General features: G+C 32.1%; 2 protein-coding genes across 5 annotated transcripts in view; one reads left to right on the forward strand and one right to left on the reverse strand.

Annotated features, from left to right (window-relative positions):
- The first annotated feature begins 6 nt into the window (after nucleotides 1-6).
- The window catches only part of LOC145329522 (synaptic vesicle glycoprotein 2A-like), a 32826-nt gene continuing 12695 nt past the window's right edge, over nucleotides 7-20137 (forward strand). Inside the window, exons 1-2 of one of the 4 annotated variants that reach the window (XM_080173740.1) lie at nucleotides 7-149; nucleotides 426-788. In XM_080173740.1, coding sequence (XP_080029866.1) covers nucleotides 671-788 — 118 coding nt within the window. In that variant the 5' untranslated portion in view covers nucleotides 7-149; nucleotides 426-670. Of the gene's footprint in view, nucleotides 150-412; nucleotides 789-16956; nucleotides 17004-17321; nucleotides 17581-20137 lie in introns of those variants that run through there. The other 3 variants (XM_080173741.1, XM_080173739.1, XM_080173738.1) reach the window with 3 other exon arrangements.
- On the reverse strand, nucleotides 1617-11314 carry Gip (hydroxypyruvate isomerase-like protein Gip). The gene is made up of 14 exons (XM_080173743.1): nucleotides 11114-11314; nucleotides 10542-10608; nucleotides 10000-10077; nucleotides 9718-9830; nucleotides 7476-7499; nucleotides 6665-6692; nucleotides 6279-6342; nucleotides 4286-4373; nucleotides 3922-3982; nucleotides 3486-3548; nucleotides 3085-3115; nucleotides 2593-2645; nucleotides 2265-2311; nucleotides 1617-1742 (listed from the first exon to the last, which is right to left on the reverse strand). Exons 1-14 carry the CDS (start codon nucleotides 11146-11148, stop codon nucleotides 1706-1708), a joined length of 789 nt encoding a protein of 262 aa, XP_080029869.1. The 5' UTR covers nucleotides 11149-11314; the 3' UTR covers nucleotides 1617-1705.

Raw genomic sequence — 20137 nt, forward strand, 5'->3', positions numbered from 1 at the left:
CTTTTAGCATTGTTATTTACTATTTCTTTGATGGATCACAACTTTCAGATGTTTTCTGAAAAATGAATAAATGATAAGGTTTTTTTTATTTGCATAGTATATGTAAAAAAAATATTACACGTCGTGTGTCTGTTTGGAGAAAGTTAAAGGTGGCACCTGAACTATCAGCAAACTAGAGTTTTATAGAATGTAGTAAAACACTTAATGAAAACAAAAATTCTATCTGATTTTTCTAAATGTATAGATAGCATTTTAACGGAAATGCTTTCTTGAAAAATAAAGATTAATTAAAATTTAAAAAATACTTCTGGGAAGTTGCAAAACGTAGCTAACAATATTAGTGGTAGCAGATAAAATAATAGTAAAAATGCAACTAGTTGAGTTTTCTTATCATATAGGATCCACCTTTAAGTTTCATTATCCAGAAGCACAGAGTGATAAATACCTTGTAAAATGAAATTTTACTTAAGGTGAAAAAATTGGGGCTTTTTGCACTACTTATTTTTGGCGGTCAAAAAGGGATGTTCATATTTTTTAATCAAAATTAAAGATCTTTAAGACCTGTCTTTGAATCATGACTGTTGCTTTCAGAAGAATAAAAATGGGTTGGCTGTTAAAATTTAAAAGTTTAGTTAAAATTCAAATGTGATAATCTAAGAATTGAAAGGTTATGCCAAAGTGGTCATATCAAAATACGGTGATGCGGTCAAACCGTAGCCCAGTTATGGCGGCTAACACTGATGATCATGAAACTAAATTACTTATGAAAAATTTCGACTCCGACTCAGGTTTGGTTTTCAAAGCTTTAGTAATGATACTCTATAATTATATCTCTGTTTGTCTGTTCATTTCTTTAATGCGTTTTTGGTATTTAGTTCAAAGTGAGAACGGGAACGCTAGTTTGAATGTGATAAGATCTTTTCACGACCCGATAAACGCTTCCTAAAGTCGTTGTAATTTATTTGTTTTGTTAGGACTTGCAGACAAAGAATGAGACATGATCTGGTTTATGAACACCCAAATTAGATCTTTTTTGTTTATACATCTAAGGTTATTAAAAGTTTGAGTAAAAAAATCAAAGGGGGGGGGGGAAGTTCTGACACATTTGCGTAAACAGTGAGTATAGGCTTTATCTTTGGACTGAGAAGATAGGTTATTAGGGATAAAATCATTCTTATATGATGAATTTCCCCCAGATTTAAGATTTTTTGGATAGGCCTTCAGGTTCCGGAGCTCCAGGCCTCCAGGTGGTCTCTGTACATGTAAAAATTAAAAATAAGATTTTTTTTTGAAGAGTTATAGATTAATTTATAAAACAAAATATGCTTCTTTTTGATTGTTATTCACATATTTGAAGAAAAAACATACATATTTTGTCTCATAAGCTGACATCTTACTCTTAAAAAAATTTTTTTTTTCATTTTTACCTGTACAGAGACCACCTGGAGGCCTGGAGCTCCGGAACCTGGAGGTCTATCCAAAAAATCTTAAATCTGGGGGAAGTTCATCATATAAGAATGATTTTATCCCTAATAACCTATCTTCTCAGTCCAAAGATAAAGCCTATACTCACTGTTTACGCAAATGTGTCAGAACTTCCCACCCTCTTATCTAGGTAATCATGTAAAGTTTTATTTGTTTATTACAGGATGTTATTATGTTATTTATTTACGATTACAAAACATTTTTAGTAAATATATGATGATCAAAGTTTTAGGCCCATTTCTTCAATCCATACCAAACCTGTAGACATGCATTATTTTAAGTGCTGCCAATCAAAAACTTGGTTTATTCCGTAGGTATCTCAGTCCGACAAATTAAATAAAATGGCTAAATGCTACGTGTTTACATAGTAGCACTAAGCTAACATCTATGCTTACAGTAGCTGTGCTACTCCTCCACTTGTAGTTTATGCATATAGTTTCATTTTATTATCATTAAACCGTTCTTTTATGTGTAAAAATGTAATTAAGTTTACTGTATTTACTATCTTTTATTGAAATTTTGAAAAGATTGGTTTTTTTTTAACTTGAGTAGCTTGTAGGTATATTCAATTATTGAATTTGAAATTAGGTAGGTAGGTATTTTATGTCACTCACTAGATTAATTTTTTCTCCAACATTTACTACGCATTTTTGTGTGTAGCAACTTAGTAAGCTATGTAAAGATTAAGCTTTAAATATACTTGGTACGTACTCAACAAGATACAACTTACGACTAGTAGAATGCTTTGTAAAAATTTAATTAAAACTAATGCATGTTTTCCTTCTACTGTGTCCATGTTGGGCTTATATTCCAATCCTATCCATCCCTAACAAGTAAAATAGTTTTAATTGTTTAATAAAGCAGGGGCGATAATTTTCAATAATGCCGGGCTTTCGATTTAACTTTAAAGTTTTTAGCAAGAACAAAAAGGTGTCATATCAAGTCAATTACATCTGTAAAAGATATTAACTAAAATTTAAATGTTAGGTTCAATATACAGAAAGCTTTAAAATATAACAAAATTGTATAGAATAGATGCACTGCTAAAGAAGTTCTAAGGTTTGAATTAAATCCATCAAAAATTTATTAAGATTAAAAATCTTTTACCTTGTACTCTTTCTCCTTGAGAAGGTCGAAAACATATCTATAATCAGTTTCCCCTAAAATGTTATTTAATAATTAAGCTATGGCATCTCAAGAAACTTTCTTATTATCATAAATATTTCTATAGACAAATTAAATATTTTTCTGTATCTTATATGGCAATAAAGCATGCTTTGATTGTTATCAATAAAGAAAATGATACATAAAAGTTTTATTCTTTTACTGGGTTCTTTCTTAAATTTAGAATTTTTTTAATGATTTTGGATAGGTACTTTACCTAGGTATGTATTGAAAGAAAAAAAAAGAATATTTTTGATAAACAGATTGGTACTAAACAATTATTGCTTAGAGCGGGTATAATTAATAATTTATTGAATTTGCTTGCAATTGATTTTGTGTAGGACAATGGACGTTGAATTAATCAACTCTCCCTCCCCAATTCTTTCACGTGAAATTCTGCCATTGTCCTCTCCCACTATTAAAATATGAGAATACCTGGCCTATTAGGTTCATCTCTGGCAGGTACCTAAAAATATCCAGAAAAAAACGATTGCTACCCTCAAAAAAGTATTCATGATTTGACTGCATGCTGTATTGGGGGGTGGGCGGAAGTCACCTCTCACCCTTTTATATTGGCGCTGCCTAGCGGGACTTTAAAAATATTTTTTTATATTTTTGCGATATCTCTTGGGAGGGCCATCAACCTTCCCAAGACCAATGAAAAGCTACACTGTAAAAGGAGAACCATATCGGTCAAGATGTTAGCAAGATCTTTCGGTACCGGCAGACACTTACACAGACAGAGATCCTTATACTTTATTATAAGGATTGTAAAATAAAATTTCCCTTTGCCTAACAAAAAAACGGTTACCTGGGTCATCAATTTAAAAGTTTACCTGAGCAACTTGGATGTGGCCAGTTATAGGCAATAACTCTTCCATGGATTTGGTTAGGTTTCCCTTTAAATTCAAACTTCATTTAATAGAGGCAAAGTGATACTTTTTAAGTAGTGAAATTACTCTATAATTATAAATGCCCGTCTGTCTGTCAGGCAGCTACGTTTAGGGGGAAACTTGATTTTCTCAGTTGCTATTCGAGATAAAAGACTGTATAATTAAATTTTTCTTTTAAAAATTCAATTCATAATTTACTCCATCCGGCTATCGTATTACCCAGGCGGTCATTTGATTTCTAAAGGAAAAATTTGATTTCCTCAGCTGCTGTCATTAGTCATTAGTCAATCGACTTTTTGTGAACTCTAACTTGGTCCGTCAGTCTGTCTGTACTGCTCTAAAGAATACCCCCCCGGCCCCCTTATTAAGAAAATGTTACTTGGATTTGCTGCATGTGAAATACATCTAACTGAAGCCGTAGATTTGGATCATCTAATTCCCTAATAAACAATTTAGCATTCGTTCATTTAATCTTTTTATGTATTTTGGAGAAAAAAATTGGATAGTAAGATTTTTTTCTTTGTCTATATACCTAAGATTTATCTTTGCATAGGTATCTACCTAATTTTCATTAAATTTCTATTTTATCACTGCACTGTCGATCATAATTTTTCGGTTAATTATAAAAAAAAAAGAGGTTGGAAGATGATTATTTTTCCCAGGCCATAAAAGGTGAACACTGACATTTTAGAGATCTGACGAGTCACACACCCAAATACTTTGGAAACAACAGATATTCCCACCTTATAATTCCAGCGGCTAATTGATAATTATCCATATTGTATCCTGGGATGGAGTTTTGGTTTATAGGCTCCAGTAATCCAATAACACCTTAGAAAAATAAAGAAATGTTAAGGATCTTTAAGATGTACCCATAATTATAAAGCTGTGCTAGATTTAAAGTTTTGAAATGAGGAAAAAAATATTCAGTATTTGTATTTTTTTGTTCAGTATTTCAGTATTTTTTCTTATTTTAGGATTAAGTATTTTCAGTATTTCATGTTTTTTTGTTCAGTATCAGTATATTTTTGGTTGTGGCCACGCTGAAGTTAGCAAGAAATACCCCAATTTTAGAGTTGCTTTGCAGCAAAAAAAGATGACTTATTGGCGATATAGTTTAAAAAAGGAAAAATTTTATTTTAGTGCATCTGTCTCGTGTTTAAGTAGAAAAGCTACTTCATAATTTGCTTTCTGTACGTCATTTTTCTTGCATTTAAACTAGGGTTGACAATCCGAATCCGGAATCCGCCCAATTTTTAGCCAATTTTAAATTCCGAATCCGGAATTCGTTTTTTAATAGCGGATTTGGATTCTTAATTGGTAGGCTAAAATTAGCGTCTTGAGTTTTTTCTTTCAACTCCACCTTTTTGAAGGCAAAAGATTATCATCATTATATATAATATCTTTTACAATCTGGTTCGATTCTCGGAAGTGACTTATAGAGAACACCAAGAATATTAATTTTTAGGACATATGTAGCACTTAAATTTTTTAATTTAAAAAAAAAAGCCTTTCAAAATATTGCTAGAATCCGGAATCCGAATCCGGAATTCGCCAAAAATAAGAATCCGGAATCCGCGGGAATCCGCCTTTTTTTGGACGGATTTTAGTAAGAATCCGAATCCGGTCCAAAAACTTGACGGATTGCCATCCCTAATTTAAACTAAAAAGAAGTGCAGTAACAATAAGCTAATAAAAATAAGGTATATAGTTTGTGCATAGTCTGTTCATTGTAGATTGCGTGTGTACAGTTTCTAATGGCTTCATATGTAAATATAGAGCAGCTATGCTACTAGAAATCAAATTAGATTCGATGTCTTGACCTATTGTCAATTGATGTTATTTTACATTATTAAAGGGGGGGGGGGGGAAATGTGGTGACTCGTGCCACGACATACCAGCAATTTTATTTTGGGTGCTACTCCCTTAGTTTTAGAGATAATTGGGTAAAATCTTTTGGACTGGGTCACTAATTACCCCAACTAGTGGTATCTTTCAAAAAAAACGGCGGCGGGTCCGCCGCTCCCGCCGTTCGCCGCCATTTTCCGCCGCCGCCAAAAAAATTTTTTTTATTGCATTTCTCGCCGAATTAGGCAATTTGAAAAATTTTTGAAAAAAATAACATGGTCTCAAATGATTCCAAATTGCCTAATTCGGCGAGAAATGCAATAAAAAAAATTTTGGCGGCGGCGGCGGAAAATGGCGGGGGCCGCGGTACCGCCGCCATTTTTTATTCAAATATTTTTTACTGATCTACCTCAAAAGGTTTTGTTTCAATATCTTTAAAAGCTTAGGAGAGGCACTGAATTTAAGATATACCTTGATAAACGGTTGGTTATAAGGGGAAAAATTTTTGAAAAAAATAACATGGTCTCAAATGATTCCAAATTGCCTAATTCGGCGAGAAATGCAATAAAAAAAATTTTGGCGGCGGCGGCGGTACCGCCGCCATTTTTTATTCAAATATTTTTTACTATTTTTCCAAATTGTCTAATTCGGCGAGAAATGCAATAAAAAATTTTTTTTGGCGGCGGCGGAAAATGGCGGCGAACGGCGGGAGCGGCGGACCCGCCGCCGTTTTTTTTGAAAGATACCACTAGTTGGGGTAATTAGTGACCCAGCACAAAAGATTTCACCCAATTATCTCTAAAACTAAGGGAGTAGCACCCAAAATAAAATTGCTGGTATATCGTGGCACGAGTCACCACATTTCCCCCCCCCCCCCCTTTTTCTTACCCTTTTCTTTAAGTAATGGCAAAGCTTTTACAAGGTTTTTGATAAGGGTTTCCCTCACTTCTTCCTAAATATTATCAGCTAAAGATGATTAAAATTTTGTGTTTGACAGTGAATATAATAAATTATTCTAGTCTTATTATAATCTACTCAATAATTCGAAATGTCCGTCTGGCCGTCACAAACTTTTTCTCTGTTTCTATTGAAGATATTTTTTGTGTCAAGATTCCTAATACAAATGAGAGCACATTAACTATGTATTACTTAGTCTGTTGGTCTGTAGTTTATGCTACAGGAGACATTTCCTATCATTGCAGAACACAATGTTATTGCCATCCTTGTACAGTTGGACTAATACTTCCTGCGCTATCAAAAATATTGTATACTACCTCAGTCACGCCTTCTTGTTTCTTTCCACTAACATAAGGAAAAGCTTTATTTTGTTTGAAAAAATCGTAGTTAAATATTTTAGAATTACAATTATTTCTCGAAATTATTTAAGGAGAAAACAAGGATAAAAAATCTCTAATAGCATATGCATTTGTCTTTTATTAAACTAAGGGCTTTATCTAAGAAAATGAAGTTTAGATTTAGTTTTAGCATTTAAAATTGTTCTGGTAGGGCATGTTACATGCCTCTCTGCTCTCTGTTGTAAGTAGCTAAAAATCTACAAATAAATTAATGTGTCCAAATATTATAGAAATAATAGATCCAAGATCTTCCTGGACACATATCCAGCTACTTTAACTTAGGACAGTTTCTTAATGTTTTCTAATAAAAATGTTCAAAAACGATTAAGGGCATATTGAAAAAAATTAAGAATAGCTATGATACAAGAAGACTATTTGTTATCTGTCCTTTATTTAATTATGACATAATACGTAGTACTTCTTAATAATCATATTTTAGTAAATCAAATTGACATATTTAATTAAGAACAAGGAAAATTATATACATAGGTAGCAATTTCAGGTTAAAATAGTAGATTTTAACATTAAATAATTTGGGACAAAAAATGTAGGAATATTATTTATTGGGATCTTTAAATTCTATTAATTAATTGGTGGAATTGATCGACCGACAATTAAAAATTATAGAGTTGTTGCACTGAAGAAAACGCAGATTACATAAGAATTAAAAGATATGTCAAGAATTTTTATCTGTTAAGATATGTAAATAAAAGCTTCTCTCATTTCCTTCCTCATTATATGCAGTAGTCCAGCTCTATAAAAAAAACATTTAATGTTAATTGTAAGTATCACCTATAGATTTTAAGTTTAAAAACAACATTTAAATATTTTGGTTATTAGTAAGGTAAAAAATGAAATAAAAATCATGATTGTCTTAAATTTAAGTATGATATGGTGTATGATGAAGGGAGATCTCGATCATAACTATTTTCGGATGTCTTCAAACTAGAATCACCCCCTCTCTTTCTGCATTCCCTTTGAACTGGATGGTTCTGGATTATCTATTCCAAAACTTGTTAGCGATAAGGTGTTTATACAAGTGCGCCAATGTTTTTTTTTATAAAATTGTTAAAAAATGACATCTGTTTGGTTTTCCTTTACAATTAAGCTTTTTTTTAGGTACAGGGAAGGTTTTTAACTATTTTGGGAGAGCGTATCTCCACCCTCCCAATTTAAAATTACACCCCCAAATTTTTTTTCTGAATATTTCTTATTAAAACTCAGTTAAAAAGTAGAAGGGCGGTTGACTTATCCCCCTCCCACCTTAAGAACACCTAGAGGCTTCTTGGGGGCGTCCGTTGCCCCTAGTCTTTCTTAAAATAAAAGCTATGTCTTGTATTTTTTTTCAATTAGGTGTTTGATCACGAATTTCATATGGTAAAAATATTTTTCTTATTTAATTGTTATCCTAATAAGATAAAAGTTATGCATGAAAATTGTTTTAATAGCTATTATTATATGTTGCATTTTTAGATAAACGTGAGAATTGCGTTCAGAATTTGCGTCAGAATTTGCGTCATTTGCGTCATTTCAATTTTAAGATTTTTATTACCCGTCATCATGGTGTATGGGGGCCCGGGGGGGGGGGGGGGAGTTTAACGCAACCATCTCGTAATCAATGTATAAATGGCACTTAGAATTCGAATTTCGATCAGAGATTTTGCATGAGTAATCCTTGGCAGCTTATACCAATAACGAAATTAATTCGAAAAAAATCACGAAACCTATACTTGTTTTTTAGCTGTTGTTGGGGGGCAACACATTGTAAAATTGACGACCTCTCCATTTGCCCCCCAAATATTGTTTTATATTTTTTCTCTTGTTGGTTATACCTTATACCTGAATCCTTGGTAGGTTTAATTTCCCTAAATTGAACAAAAAGTTGAAAAAGTAATGGCTAACAGCTCAGCCGTTTAGCATTTCTAAACTGCGACAGGGACAAAACCGCGACATTGCAAAAAAATCTATAATAAAAAAAATCTTAATGTTAGAAGGTCATGGCCGCAGAGCTCGGCCCCCTGGCCTGCCTAGCCGCGGGCGCTCGGCCCCCTTGCCTATAACCTAACCTAACCTATATGTTTAAATGTTTAATGTACATTAACTTATTTATAGTTTAGAATTTCGTGGATTTTACAAAAAGGGGTTGGTAGATTTTTTACAATAGTTAGGTTAGGTTAGGTTATGGGCAAGGGGGCCAAGCGCCCGCGGCTAGGCAGGCCAGGGGGCCGAGTGCTGCGGCCATGTATTTCTACAAAAAAAATCCTACATAGTTATATTTCTGTTATTTTTTAACTGTCGCGGTTTTGTAACTGTCGTGGTTTTGTCACTGTCGCGGTTTTAACCCTGTCGCGGTTTTGTTATGTCGCGGTTTTGTCCCTGTCGCGGTTTTGTCCCCACTCCGTTTTTTTTTGGCTATTTTCAGGGCAAATTTGTTATAAATTAGGTAGGAATTAACTTTTTGAAACATTTTTTGCTTTAAAACGTTTGAAATGATACAAAAAAACATTTTTTAGATTTCTAGTACCAGCAACTACAGGCTAGAACCGTTTGAAAACGTTTTGGAGCGGCAAAGAGAATTATGTGGAGATAGGTTTCATGTGGCCTTGAAAATAGCCAAAAAATGGCTTAACGGCTGAGCCGTTAGACGTTACTTTTCCAACTTTTTGTTCGATTTAGGGAAAATATACCTACTAAGGATTACTCATGCAAAATTTCAGATTGAAATTCGAATTCTAAGTGCCATTTATATATTTATTACGAAATGGTTGCATTAACCCCCCCTTTATGTTGAAATATTTCTAAACAATATATCAGGATATTCCAAAACTTCTGTCAATTCTTTGGGGATAATGCAATATAAAAATCTTCGATTTTAGAAACATTAAATCTGTATCGAAAATCTATTTTTGCATGTTGAAAAATGTATGTATGACCATAAACTGTAGAGATGCTTCGCATCTAACCAAGCTTACCCTGTTGCTTCGCAGTATTGCAAAGATAGCTTCAAACTTTCCATAAATGCATCTTCTTCCCCTTTTCTTCCAGCATAGCCCAAATTTTGGCCTGGTTCTGTGTTTAGTAAAACCTAACATGCAGCCTGTTATACTAGTGGCTTCACTCAAAAGGGTGGCGCCATCCCCTCCCCCCCCCCCAAAAAAAAAAAATATGTGTTTCAAATAAATATTTTAAGACTACTTAAGATCTTAAACTTTTTAGAAGATTTTTGGCTACATAGAGACTTGATCTGTGAATACCTGTTTTAAACCAGTTTCTTGTAATTTTGTCCTAAGAACATCTATTGGTATATTGTAAGGAAACGCACATTCAACTGCCTGTAATATTAAAGCAAGTTGTTACGTTTATTTCTAGTATGGCTTCGCAACCGATTCAGTGTGGATCAGAACTGGCTCTAAGCCACACTGAATATAAAACTGTACAAACGTAATATTAAAACCAGTTTTGTTAGCCCTGAGTCATTAATCTTAAAATTGTTGATTTTTATAGACGCGGAAAGCTGTTAATAATACGATGTGATAAATAACTATTCCTTTTTCTGAAAATCCTTTATAAATGTGTTTGTTCCGTTTATATCTCTGTACAGAAATGGCTAAAATAACTTTAATTTCTTTGGCGGATAGTTAATAATTTTTGCAATGCCTTCAAAAAATCAATTGCAATCTGTTTTGCATGAAAATAAAGTAGCTTTTTATTGATCCACTATTTATATTTTTGTCCTTGCTTACTTAGAAAAATTGATTACAAAAATTTATTAATGGAAATCTAATAAAGATATTACCTTAAATCCACAATTTTTTGCTTGTGTATATCTTTCCAACAAATCCTCATATTCTCCAAACATAAAACTAAATATGAAATGCAATTTAGTTATAAATCTTTCAGTATCAAAGTCACTCAATTATTTTATATGTCTATACCTACGTTATTTTGTCCGTCTGTCTGTCGGTCTTGGTTTAAAAGATATAAAACTTCTTTTTTCAAGGGTTTCGTGATTTTCTTTGAGTTTTTGCATATTCGCTTTCTTTCTTTTTGCTGTTATGACAACTAAACATCAGCTCTATATTATAAATCATTTTATTCTTTTCACATTTTTTCTGTGCTTTGCTTCTTATTGATATTGTCATTCTTGTTTTGATGTAGATATTAATTTAAAAACCACCATATGGCATGTACGTCAATTTATCGTCCATTTTCTTTATCCCTTTAGATCCCTGCATTTGATCACATGTTTCAACTGAGTCACAAAGGTGATAAGAAAAGTCACTTCTCAGACTTGAAAAGTTTATTAACAAGGGTTGCCAATGTTGGATATAGTCATCCTAGTTTTTTAGTTGAATAACTTTTATTTACCTTAAATTAGCACAAAGATTTAAGTTTGTCAACATTTTTTATGAAACTTCGGATAATTAGAATCATAAGATCAAAAGTCAATTTTAAATATATATAAAACGTATTTTTAGTAGCGAAGCTACTATACATGTCCTAGATTCTGGACGTTCTATTTGTTGGCTATTCGTTAAACGCACACACATAAACAATACATGATCTGAACTTCGACAGGTATTTGCAATAAAGGGGGAGGGGGGGCTTGTACACTTTCACGTAAACAGTGCGCTCTGATGCCCCTATACACGATAGAGCTCTATTTTTTTTGCTATTTGTCAGTCTAAGAATATTCTATATGAAAAATTTTGTCTTTTTAAATTGGCGGTTTGGCAACTGAATGATAGCCGCCAGATGCAATTTTTCAGCTTTACTCGCGAATTTTTAACATGTTATCTTGTTTTCATAATGTGTGTTATCAACAGTAACAAATAACTGTTGAACTGCAAACTCCCAAACTTTAAATATGCTAATTTTGACGTTACCACCCTTGTTTCTCTTTAATTATATTAAAATTACTCATTTAATTTATTTGTGTAATATTACAGATTATATAATATGTGTAAGTAGATAAGCTGTATTAATGTTTGTATATGCGAGTATTGTAACTAACTGCTATAAACTTTTATTATAAAACTCCCTTAATTTCATATACACATGTATTATGTATGTACAGGATTTAAGTAATCACATATGTTATGTTTTGATAAAAAAAATAACTTTTAGAAGTATGAAAAGAAATAATTTTCCAGTATGGCTTCGAAACGATTAATATCCAGTGTATTAGAAACGGTTCTCAACCATACTAAAAAATCATGTATATCATTGTATAATAGATAATTTTCCACCTTTTTTAAAATTAAAAACATAGGATTTATACGAATGACCGGGATAACAAAACTGGTTTCTATAATTTTTCATTTTAATAACTGCGGAAAGCTGTCTATAATACGATGCGATAAATAGCTATTCCTAAATATTTCAAAAAGGTTAATCAATAATATTTCCATGGTTTTTTCATACCCCTTCTTAATTTCTGCTCTAATTATTACAAAATATAGCTAAAGTAAATGATTTTTAGATTTGATCAAGATAGCTTTTTTGATTAAACAAGGGTGACAACATCCATAAAAGCGAAGCTCTGAACAACATTAACACTTGTAGAGTGTCAAAACCGAATATTATGCAGAATATTAATGCACAAGTCTAACCAAAATTGTAATTTAATTTGTTGCAAATTTGCTTAGATATTTGCTATTTAAGGACATACTTACATTTTTAGGCCTTGTCCGGACTTTCTAGTAACGAGTGTAGAGTTGCTACGCTTTCTAAATCATACCTAATTGTTTCAGGAATCATCATGTTAAGTTTAAAATCGATAGAACAATTCTAACCTGTTTAAACTAACGAAAAGTGCTAACTGTCCCTTACGGACGGACGAACCGACCCTAATTATAGAAAAGCATCGCTTATACAAAGAAAAGCAAATTTGCTTTGGGCAGAATACTTTGGCTAAAGAAATTGTGTTTTCATCTGTATAGTTGCAGAAATATCCCTGTAATTATTATTTGTACACTATATACTTAATATTTGCAATTATTAGATATTTATTATCAACGTTTTAAAGTTAATGGTACCTACTATACAAGTTTATCTCTTGAAATTCAAGTTTCTAGGAATTAAATATTTCAGGAAAATGTACAAGTTAGAATTTTTAAAATGATTTTCATTCAAAATATTAATACATAAAATCTTATATTTTTATATTTTTGGTGAAGATTCCTTTGACATATGCGCATATAATCTAATATTGCCTTGTTCGTTTGTCTGTCGGCCAAAAGACATAAACCTTAATTTTCAAGGTCTCGTGATTTTCTTTCTGTTTGTCCATCTATGATTTTTTGTGTTTGGCCACTTGTGGATGTTGTCATTATTGTTTATTATTTAATTTAGTTAGAGTCCTCTAATCTGTGATATTTACAAAGTCATAATATACCTTTATCTAGAAATTTACGTAAATTAATAAAACTTTTCTTCGTGTAAAAACACATGGACTACAAGGACAATTTGAATTTAAAGTAGCGCCGGTACTTAATTTTTAAGATTAAGACACCTTATATGTTATAATCAAGGGGCTGTGACTGGTGTAAAAATCTCGTAATCAGATATTTTTGGAACATCTGACTGTAATTACTGTAACTTATAAGTTGGCTTAAAAAATTTGTATGATTTTATTGAATTTTGATGAATGGAACAAAATCATTAGTGTTCAAACTTTTAAACAAAAAATTTGAATCCATTTTGTTATCATCATTTGGGGGGTATAATTTAAAGTTTCCAGATCTAAAGCTTCTTGAGAAAAAAGGTTAGTATATTAAATTCTTAATACGAGTAAAAAAATCACATAGAAATAAATTTTCCAAAGTAGTATAGCTAGTTTATAATAAGCTGTCCTTAATTAACACTTTCTATAACTATCACTTCCTTATTTTGTAATAAATTTTCAATTAGAAAAATGTCTACAATTGGATTCGATAGGTATTTAAAAAGAAAACCTATCTATCATACATACTTCATTGATCTTTTTCGATTAAATAGTTAGGTCTGCGTTTCCTTTGGTCATCTTCTTCTTCTTCTTTATATTGTAAAGTAATAAAATATAAATTGTATGGCATTTTAATGATTTTAATTTTTAAAAGCATAAATATATATAAAATAGATAAGTTTTGATAAACATATTACATAATTTGAATTATATAAAGACCTAATGAATAGTATGTTTACAGATCTAAATATCACATTAGTAGTACTTAGTTTAAATATAGATCTCTATATGTGATAGTAAATTCTTAAATCTTCAAGATTACATGTGAAATTAGATTTTATGAAATTTTGTGAATATCATTTTATTAGCCAATAAACAAAGATGTTAAAAATTTTGGCACTTGAATCTAATTGTAATATTTAGAGTTATTCTATATACCTACAGTTACTGATCTTGTTAAAAGCGAAGCTTTTTTATAAATAGGGAATGCTTGTCCGTACGTGTCCGTAACTAATAGCCCTAATTGTTATTTTAGACATGATAGAATTGTCCTGAGAAACGACTGGGAAGTAAAACAAATTAGCAAGTAGTTTTAAAGAAAGATGTCATCTTATCATCTGTGGTTTGTTAAAAACTCTTGCAAAGGCTAAAATTGTTTTTAAATTAAGTTGCGGTCAACTACTACGGCTGCGGCGGCTGGCGTGCCTTGTTGAATTTAGTATTGAAAATATTGACAATATAATATTAGTTGGACGATTTCTTATCTATAAAAACTCATATTACACCTCCTTTCTCATTCTTAAGTGTTTATACAGTGGAAATAATTTTCACTAGATAACTGTCTAGAATACTATACGTTAAACACAGTGAGACCCACAATAAAGTATTTGTATTTGAAAAACATGTAATATACCTACTAATAAAAAAAACTAAGAAATATTTAGCAATATCCAGTTTCTCGATCACTTTTTTCAAACTTTGGCTTCAAAAATATCTTCTGTTAATTGATGTAAAAAAAATATTTTTATATCCTCGGATGTTGAAATGCATAGAGAACATACTTTTTTGTGGGTCTTACTGTATGTAACACCTAAGTTATAGAGCAAAATCATGTATGTATGTTTGACGAAACCAGGACAGTACAGTCCTAAATTAGTGACATTGAGACACAAAATATTCCAAACATTTATAAAAGACTTTAGTTTGTAAATTGCAATTTAATGATCAAAATATGTTTTTAAAATTCAATGACATAGGATTAGTCTGACGGATAGACCTCTATATATAATTGCTGTATTAAAAGTAAACAAATAACTACCAATCAACAAGGGTGGGGGGGAAGTTTTGACACATTTGCGTAAACCTGGCACCTAGGCTTTATCTTTGGACTGAGCGGATAGGTTATTAATGATAAAATTATTCTTATGTGATGAATTTTACGAAGTTATAAGATTTTTTAGATAGGCTCCAGGCCTCCAGGTGGTCTCTGGACAGGTAAAAAAATATATTAATCTTATTTGAACAGTTAGAGGTAAGTTTATGAAACAACATAAGCTTATTTTAATATATTATTTACACATTTGAAGAAAAAATTACAATCGGCCTTCAGGTACAGGTGCTGAAGGCCTCCAGGTGGCCTCTGGACAGGTAAAAAATAAAAATTTCTTATTTGAACAGTTAAAGGTAAGTTTATAAAACAACATAACCTTCATTTAATATATTATTTACATATTTTAAGAAAAAATTAAAATCGGCCTCCAGGTTCAGGTGCTGCAGGCCGATTGTAATTTTACCTGTCCAGAGGCCACCTGGAGGCCTGCAGCACCTGCCGATTGTAATTTTTTTCTTCAAATATGTAAATAATATATTAAAAGAAGCTTATGTTGTTTCATAAACTTACCTCTAACTTTTCAAATAAGAATGTTTCTATTTTTTTACCTGTCCAGAGACCACCTGGAGGCCTGGAGCTCCGGAACCTGGAATCCTATCCAAAAATCTTATAACTTCGTGAAATTCATCATATAAGAATGATTCTATCATTAATAACCTATCCTCTCAGTCCAAAGATAAAGCCTAGGTGCCAGGTTTACGCAAATGTGTCAACCCCCCCTCCCCCTTAGCATAGTTACGATAAACTACTTGATATTTTGCTATTAAAAAAAGTTTATGTTAAATGTTAGAAACGTCTTATTGTGGTGTAAGTAAGGCTTCTTATTACATTTCATAAATTTAGTTTCGGCTTTACATTTCATAATAATTTTACAATATATTTGTGAATTATTTTCTAAAAGTAAAGCTTCTACAGATTAATTTGTGTCAGTTTGTGTATTTGTAAAACTTTAACGTATTATTATTATTGCACTAACTGTTTAACTTATGGATTTATCCTATTATATGAAGATGTAAAGGTTTTTGTTAGTCCGTTAAGACTTGCTAACCTATGATCCGATTGAATTCTTAATAATACAGCGTATTTTTATTTAATGGAACAAAAGTATGGCTTTATTTAACCCACTTACCATTGACAGAAGGTAATAATCAATATCTTATTTTCTTCATTGACGTAGGGCATTTTGTATCAGGAAAAAAATCATGGTTTTCAACAAATTATGCTTTAAAAACCAGCTTTTCCAAAGTGCCTTATTTTTGAGGATTAATGGACAATGACCAATTTTAAGGTTTTGGATATATAAAAACCATTCCTGTGCTACGTATAGTATAGGAGCAACTCATGGCAAAATGTTCCAACTGACTTAAAAACTTTTTAACCTTTCTCACCTTTTTGAACGTAGCTCCTAAACTACAAACAGAACAAAAATGGTACTTATATTTCCAGATACTAGAGTTTATGACGATTCTAACAGTATGCATAACATTTTTTTACTATTAATGCAAGCCACGCAGTTTGAATTAAAAAAATATACGCATTTTTGTATACCCTTTAAATTGGTCATAGTCAATTTATCTTCAAAAAAAGGAACTAGGCATAATTTTTGAAAACTGATTTTTCCTGATACAAAAATGCCCTATTTTACATTTAGGTCCCTATTGATTTTAGCCTATTTAATCTCTAATCTGGTAGTTTTACTGCATCTCAATTTCCCCTTTTGAAACTGATCTCCAAAGGGTAAAATTCACACATTATTTGATGGTGTTTGATTATTAGGTTGTTGTACAATTAATATATCTTTTGTTTTGCTGTTGTATTTTTATTGCTTTTTTTTCAATGCATATATCCTACCTATTCGAACATTTTTAGATGTAAGAATTATTTTTAAAAATGAACGAGGAAGAAAATGTTAGTTTGCTTAGCAGGGACAGAAGGATAAATAATGGAGAAAAAAACTATGAATTGAAATAAAAACAGTTTTTATATAAGAATAGAACAAACTCTTTAAACTTTAAGCATTAAAGCGGTTTTAGCGATGGGATTTTTTCAATCCTCTAGTGTTCAACCCCTGCCCCCCCCCCCCCCCCCCCCCACTCTTGTACCCCTCAACATGTTGAACAGTTAATTGCAAATACACTTATTAGTATTTTAATACTTTATCAATTTTCAAATACCAATAATCTTGTTACAGTGGTGAAAAATTTACATTTTCAAACGCTGTTTAAGGCACCTAGACGGGAGGAAATTTCAGCCATATGACCAAAGGAGAGTGGGATGGTTTGCTTTCCACTTTGTATCTGCGCAAGCGCCTGTTAATAAAGCATGAAATTATTTGGAAACTCTTATCACAAATTTCGGTCCGTTTGTATGTCCCTCTTTCCCTGCTCCTCAGTGATGATAAAAATAATCATAATGTTAGCTACGGAACTTCTAGCAGAAGGGACAGTTTAACTTCGGACATGGACAGAGAAAGTCAACAAAATAAATCCTCACATAGAAGTAATTCATTCACATTAATTAAATACTAACAGGGATAATTACGATCATAAGTAGCGCAGAATTTTTCCTTTCTAAATCTGTTTTGGATTTATTGTACTCATAACTAAGGTGGAGAGGAGAGATCCTATATAAAAGTGTTTAATCAACGAAAGAAAACGAAGTAGTGGGTTTCATCGTATTTTCACAGTAGCTTTTCTCCTATTTCTAGCCACTGCGGGGCAATCATTAACATTTACCTTATTTAACCTAAAATAATATAAACTATCAAAAGCAACTGTGAAAACCCGCCACTTCGTTTACATTCTATGTTCCAAAGTGTTTACTACTATCGGTAACTTCATAAAAGCAAAAAAATCATACAAAGTTTTCCACAAGCTTGTATTTTTTGTCATTGTCAATTTGTTTGGTTTGGCAAAGCATTTGATGTTAATATAAGATTATGTCGTTAAATTGCAAGGTATAGATTTTTTATATTTATCTAGTTAAGTTCCTAGTCTCGGTTAGGCATAAAGAAAATAAGGTTGGTTCAAATTAAGCAACCAACGTCTTTATTTAATTTAAGAAAAAAATTAACCACCACATTCCTAATTTCATTAAAAAATGTGTTATTTATGTGTACTATACATGTAATTTTTGAAAATTTTACTTGCAGTTACCATGAATGCATTTTATTATTTATAGAATTTCTTTCCATTTTTTATCATTATTTTTGTTGTTAATTGTTAAGTTCAAATTAAAATTAGGTCAAAGTATTAGTTTTGTACTTTTACTTATTTACATAGTAATGTACACAACTTTTACTTATTTTCTTTGTTTTTCAATCAAATAGGGAAAATAGTGTTTTATTTTAAGAAAAGGAAAGTTGCATATTTAATTGTGAATTGTTTAAGATCACCAATTTACCCATAGCCACCTTACTTCCATATAATGTTTTTCAGTAGCAAAGCTACTCTATAATTTACTTTGTCTGTCTGTCCATCACTGAAACCGTAACGCTATGTGAGAAACGTGATTCAAGATAGACAGCTATATATAGAAGTTCATTTTTTTCGGATGTTCATTCTTATTTCATTAGCTTCGCTACTTATGGATGTTGTCATCCATGGATTAAAATTCAGAGTAAAAATTTTACCTCGATTTGACTTCATCAAAATGTTTACATGATTATCTGACTTGAATTACAAAATTTATATCTGTACACATTTGTACATTTAAACATTCTCTTCAACATTTGTTGACGCAACACACATGCTAAAACCACAAAGAATACTGATTACCTACTGTTTTCATTTTTAATGACAAAGTGAATAGTAGCTTTCGCAATATTCCGTAAAATTGAGAGTAAGCTTTCAGTTAACTGCGCTTATTAAGTCTAATTGTCCTTAATGTTGACCAAACGCATAGTATAATTAAATGCATATTTAAAAACAGTTTGGCCGAATAAGCGCATTTGACTGGAATCTTACTCACAACTTTCCGGAATTTTGCGAGAGCTACTATTCAGTCTAGGGTTGGGCTGGATATTTTTTTGGCCGGATACCGGATATCCGGCTGATTTCAAATGCCCGGATATCCGGCAAATATCCGGATATCCGGCAAATATCCGGTTATCCGGCCAAATTACCGGATATCCGGCCGGATAACCGGCCAAATTACTACATATTAAAGTATCAAAAAGGATATAGTCCCTTTCGTGGCAACGCACCTTAAGGGGCGATTCGTTGTATTTTTAAAATTGCTTTTAATAGGTTATTTTAGGTTAGGTTAGGTTATATATATTGGTTAGGTGATTGCCCCGCAGGGTTAGGCAATTGGCCCCGCAAGGTTAGAGTACCCCGCAAGGGGCTAGAAATAGGAGGAAAGCTACTGTGAAAATACGAATAATCGCTCCTTAAGGGGCGTTGCCACGAAATGGACTATCCCGCAAAAAAAATTTCTTCATAAACTGGTGTTTTATATTATACTGCGTCTAGGGATATTAGAAGGTACATGAAAGTGCAGAAAAATAACGTATAACCTTACAACGATTTTTTTTACAAAAATTAAACAGCCTAAAACTACCCTGGGACCTATAAGAAGCTTCACTCTCAAGAAGAACCATATCGGTTCAGCGGTTAGCGAGATTTTTCACAGTAGCTTTTGAAGGGTTATTTTAGGTTAGGTTAGGTTAAGTAAATATTAATGATTGCCCCGCAGGGCTAGAGCCCCCCGCAGGGGCTAGAAATAGGAGAAAGGCTACTGTGAAAAAACGACGAAACCGGCAACTTCGTTTTCTTTCCATGATCCTAATCAACTATTACTACCCTCAATCTGTAATATCAACCCCTAATGGTTGGAGGATTGGCGGGGAGGTGGCGTTGAATGCCTGCCCTCCCCCCCCCCCCTTATTTTTTTTATATCCTATTTTCTGTGTATAAAAGGTAATGGGCTATAACTGAGTGACTTTCGAAATATGGATATGACACATAACTGAGAGTTAAAATTTTTTTACTAACTCCTTCCTGGCGGGCACAGGATGCCAGCAAATCTGGTAAGGTCATTTAGGTAAAAAGTAAAA

The sequence above is a fragment of the Acartia tonsa genome, chromosome 10, assembly GCF_053477335.1.
Source record: "Acartia tonsa isolate MP-2025a chromosome 10, ASM5347733v1, whole genome shotgun sequence".
In the NCBI taxonomy this organism is placed as follows: Eukaryota; Metazoa; Arthropoda; class Copepoda; order Calanoida; family Acartiidae; genus Acartia; species Acartia tonsa.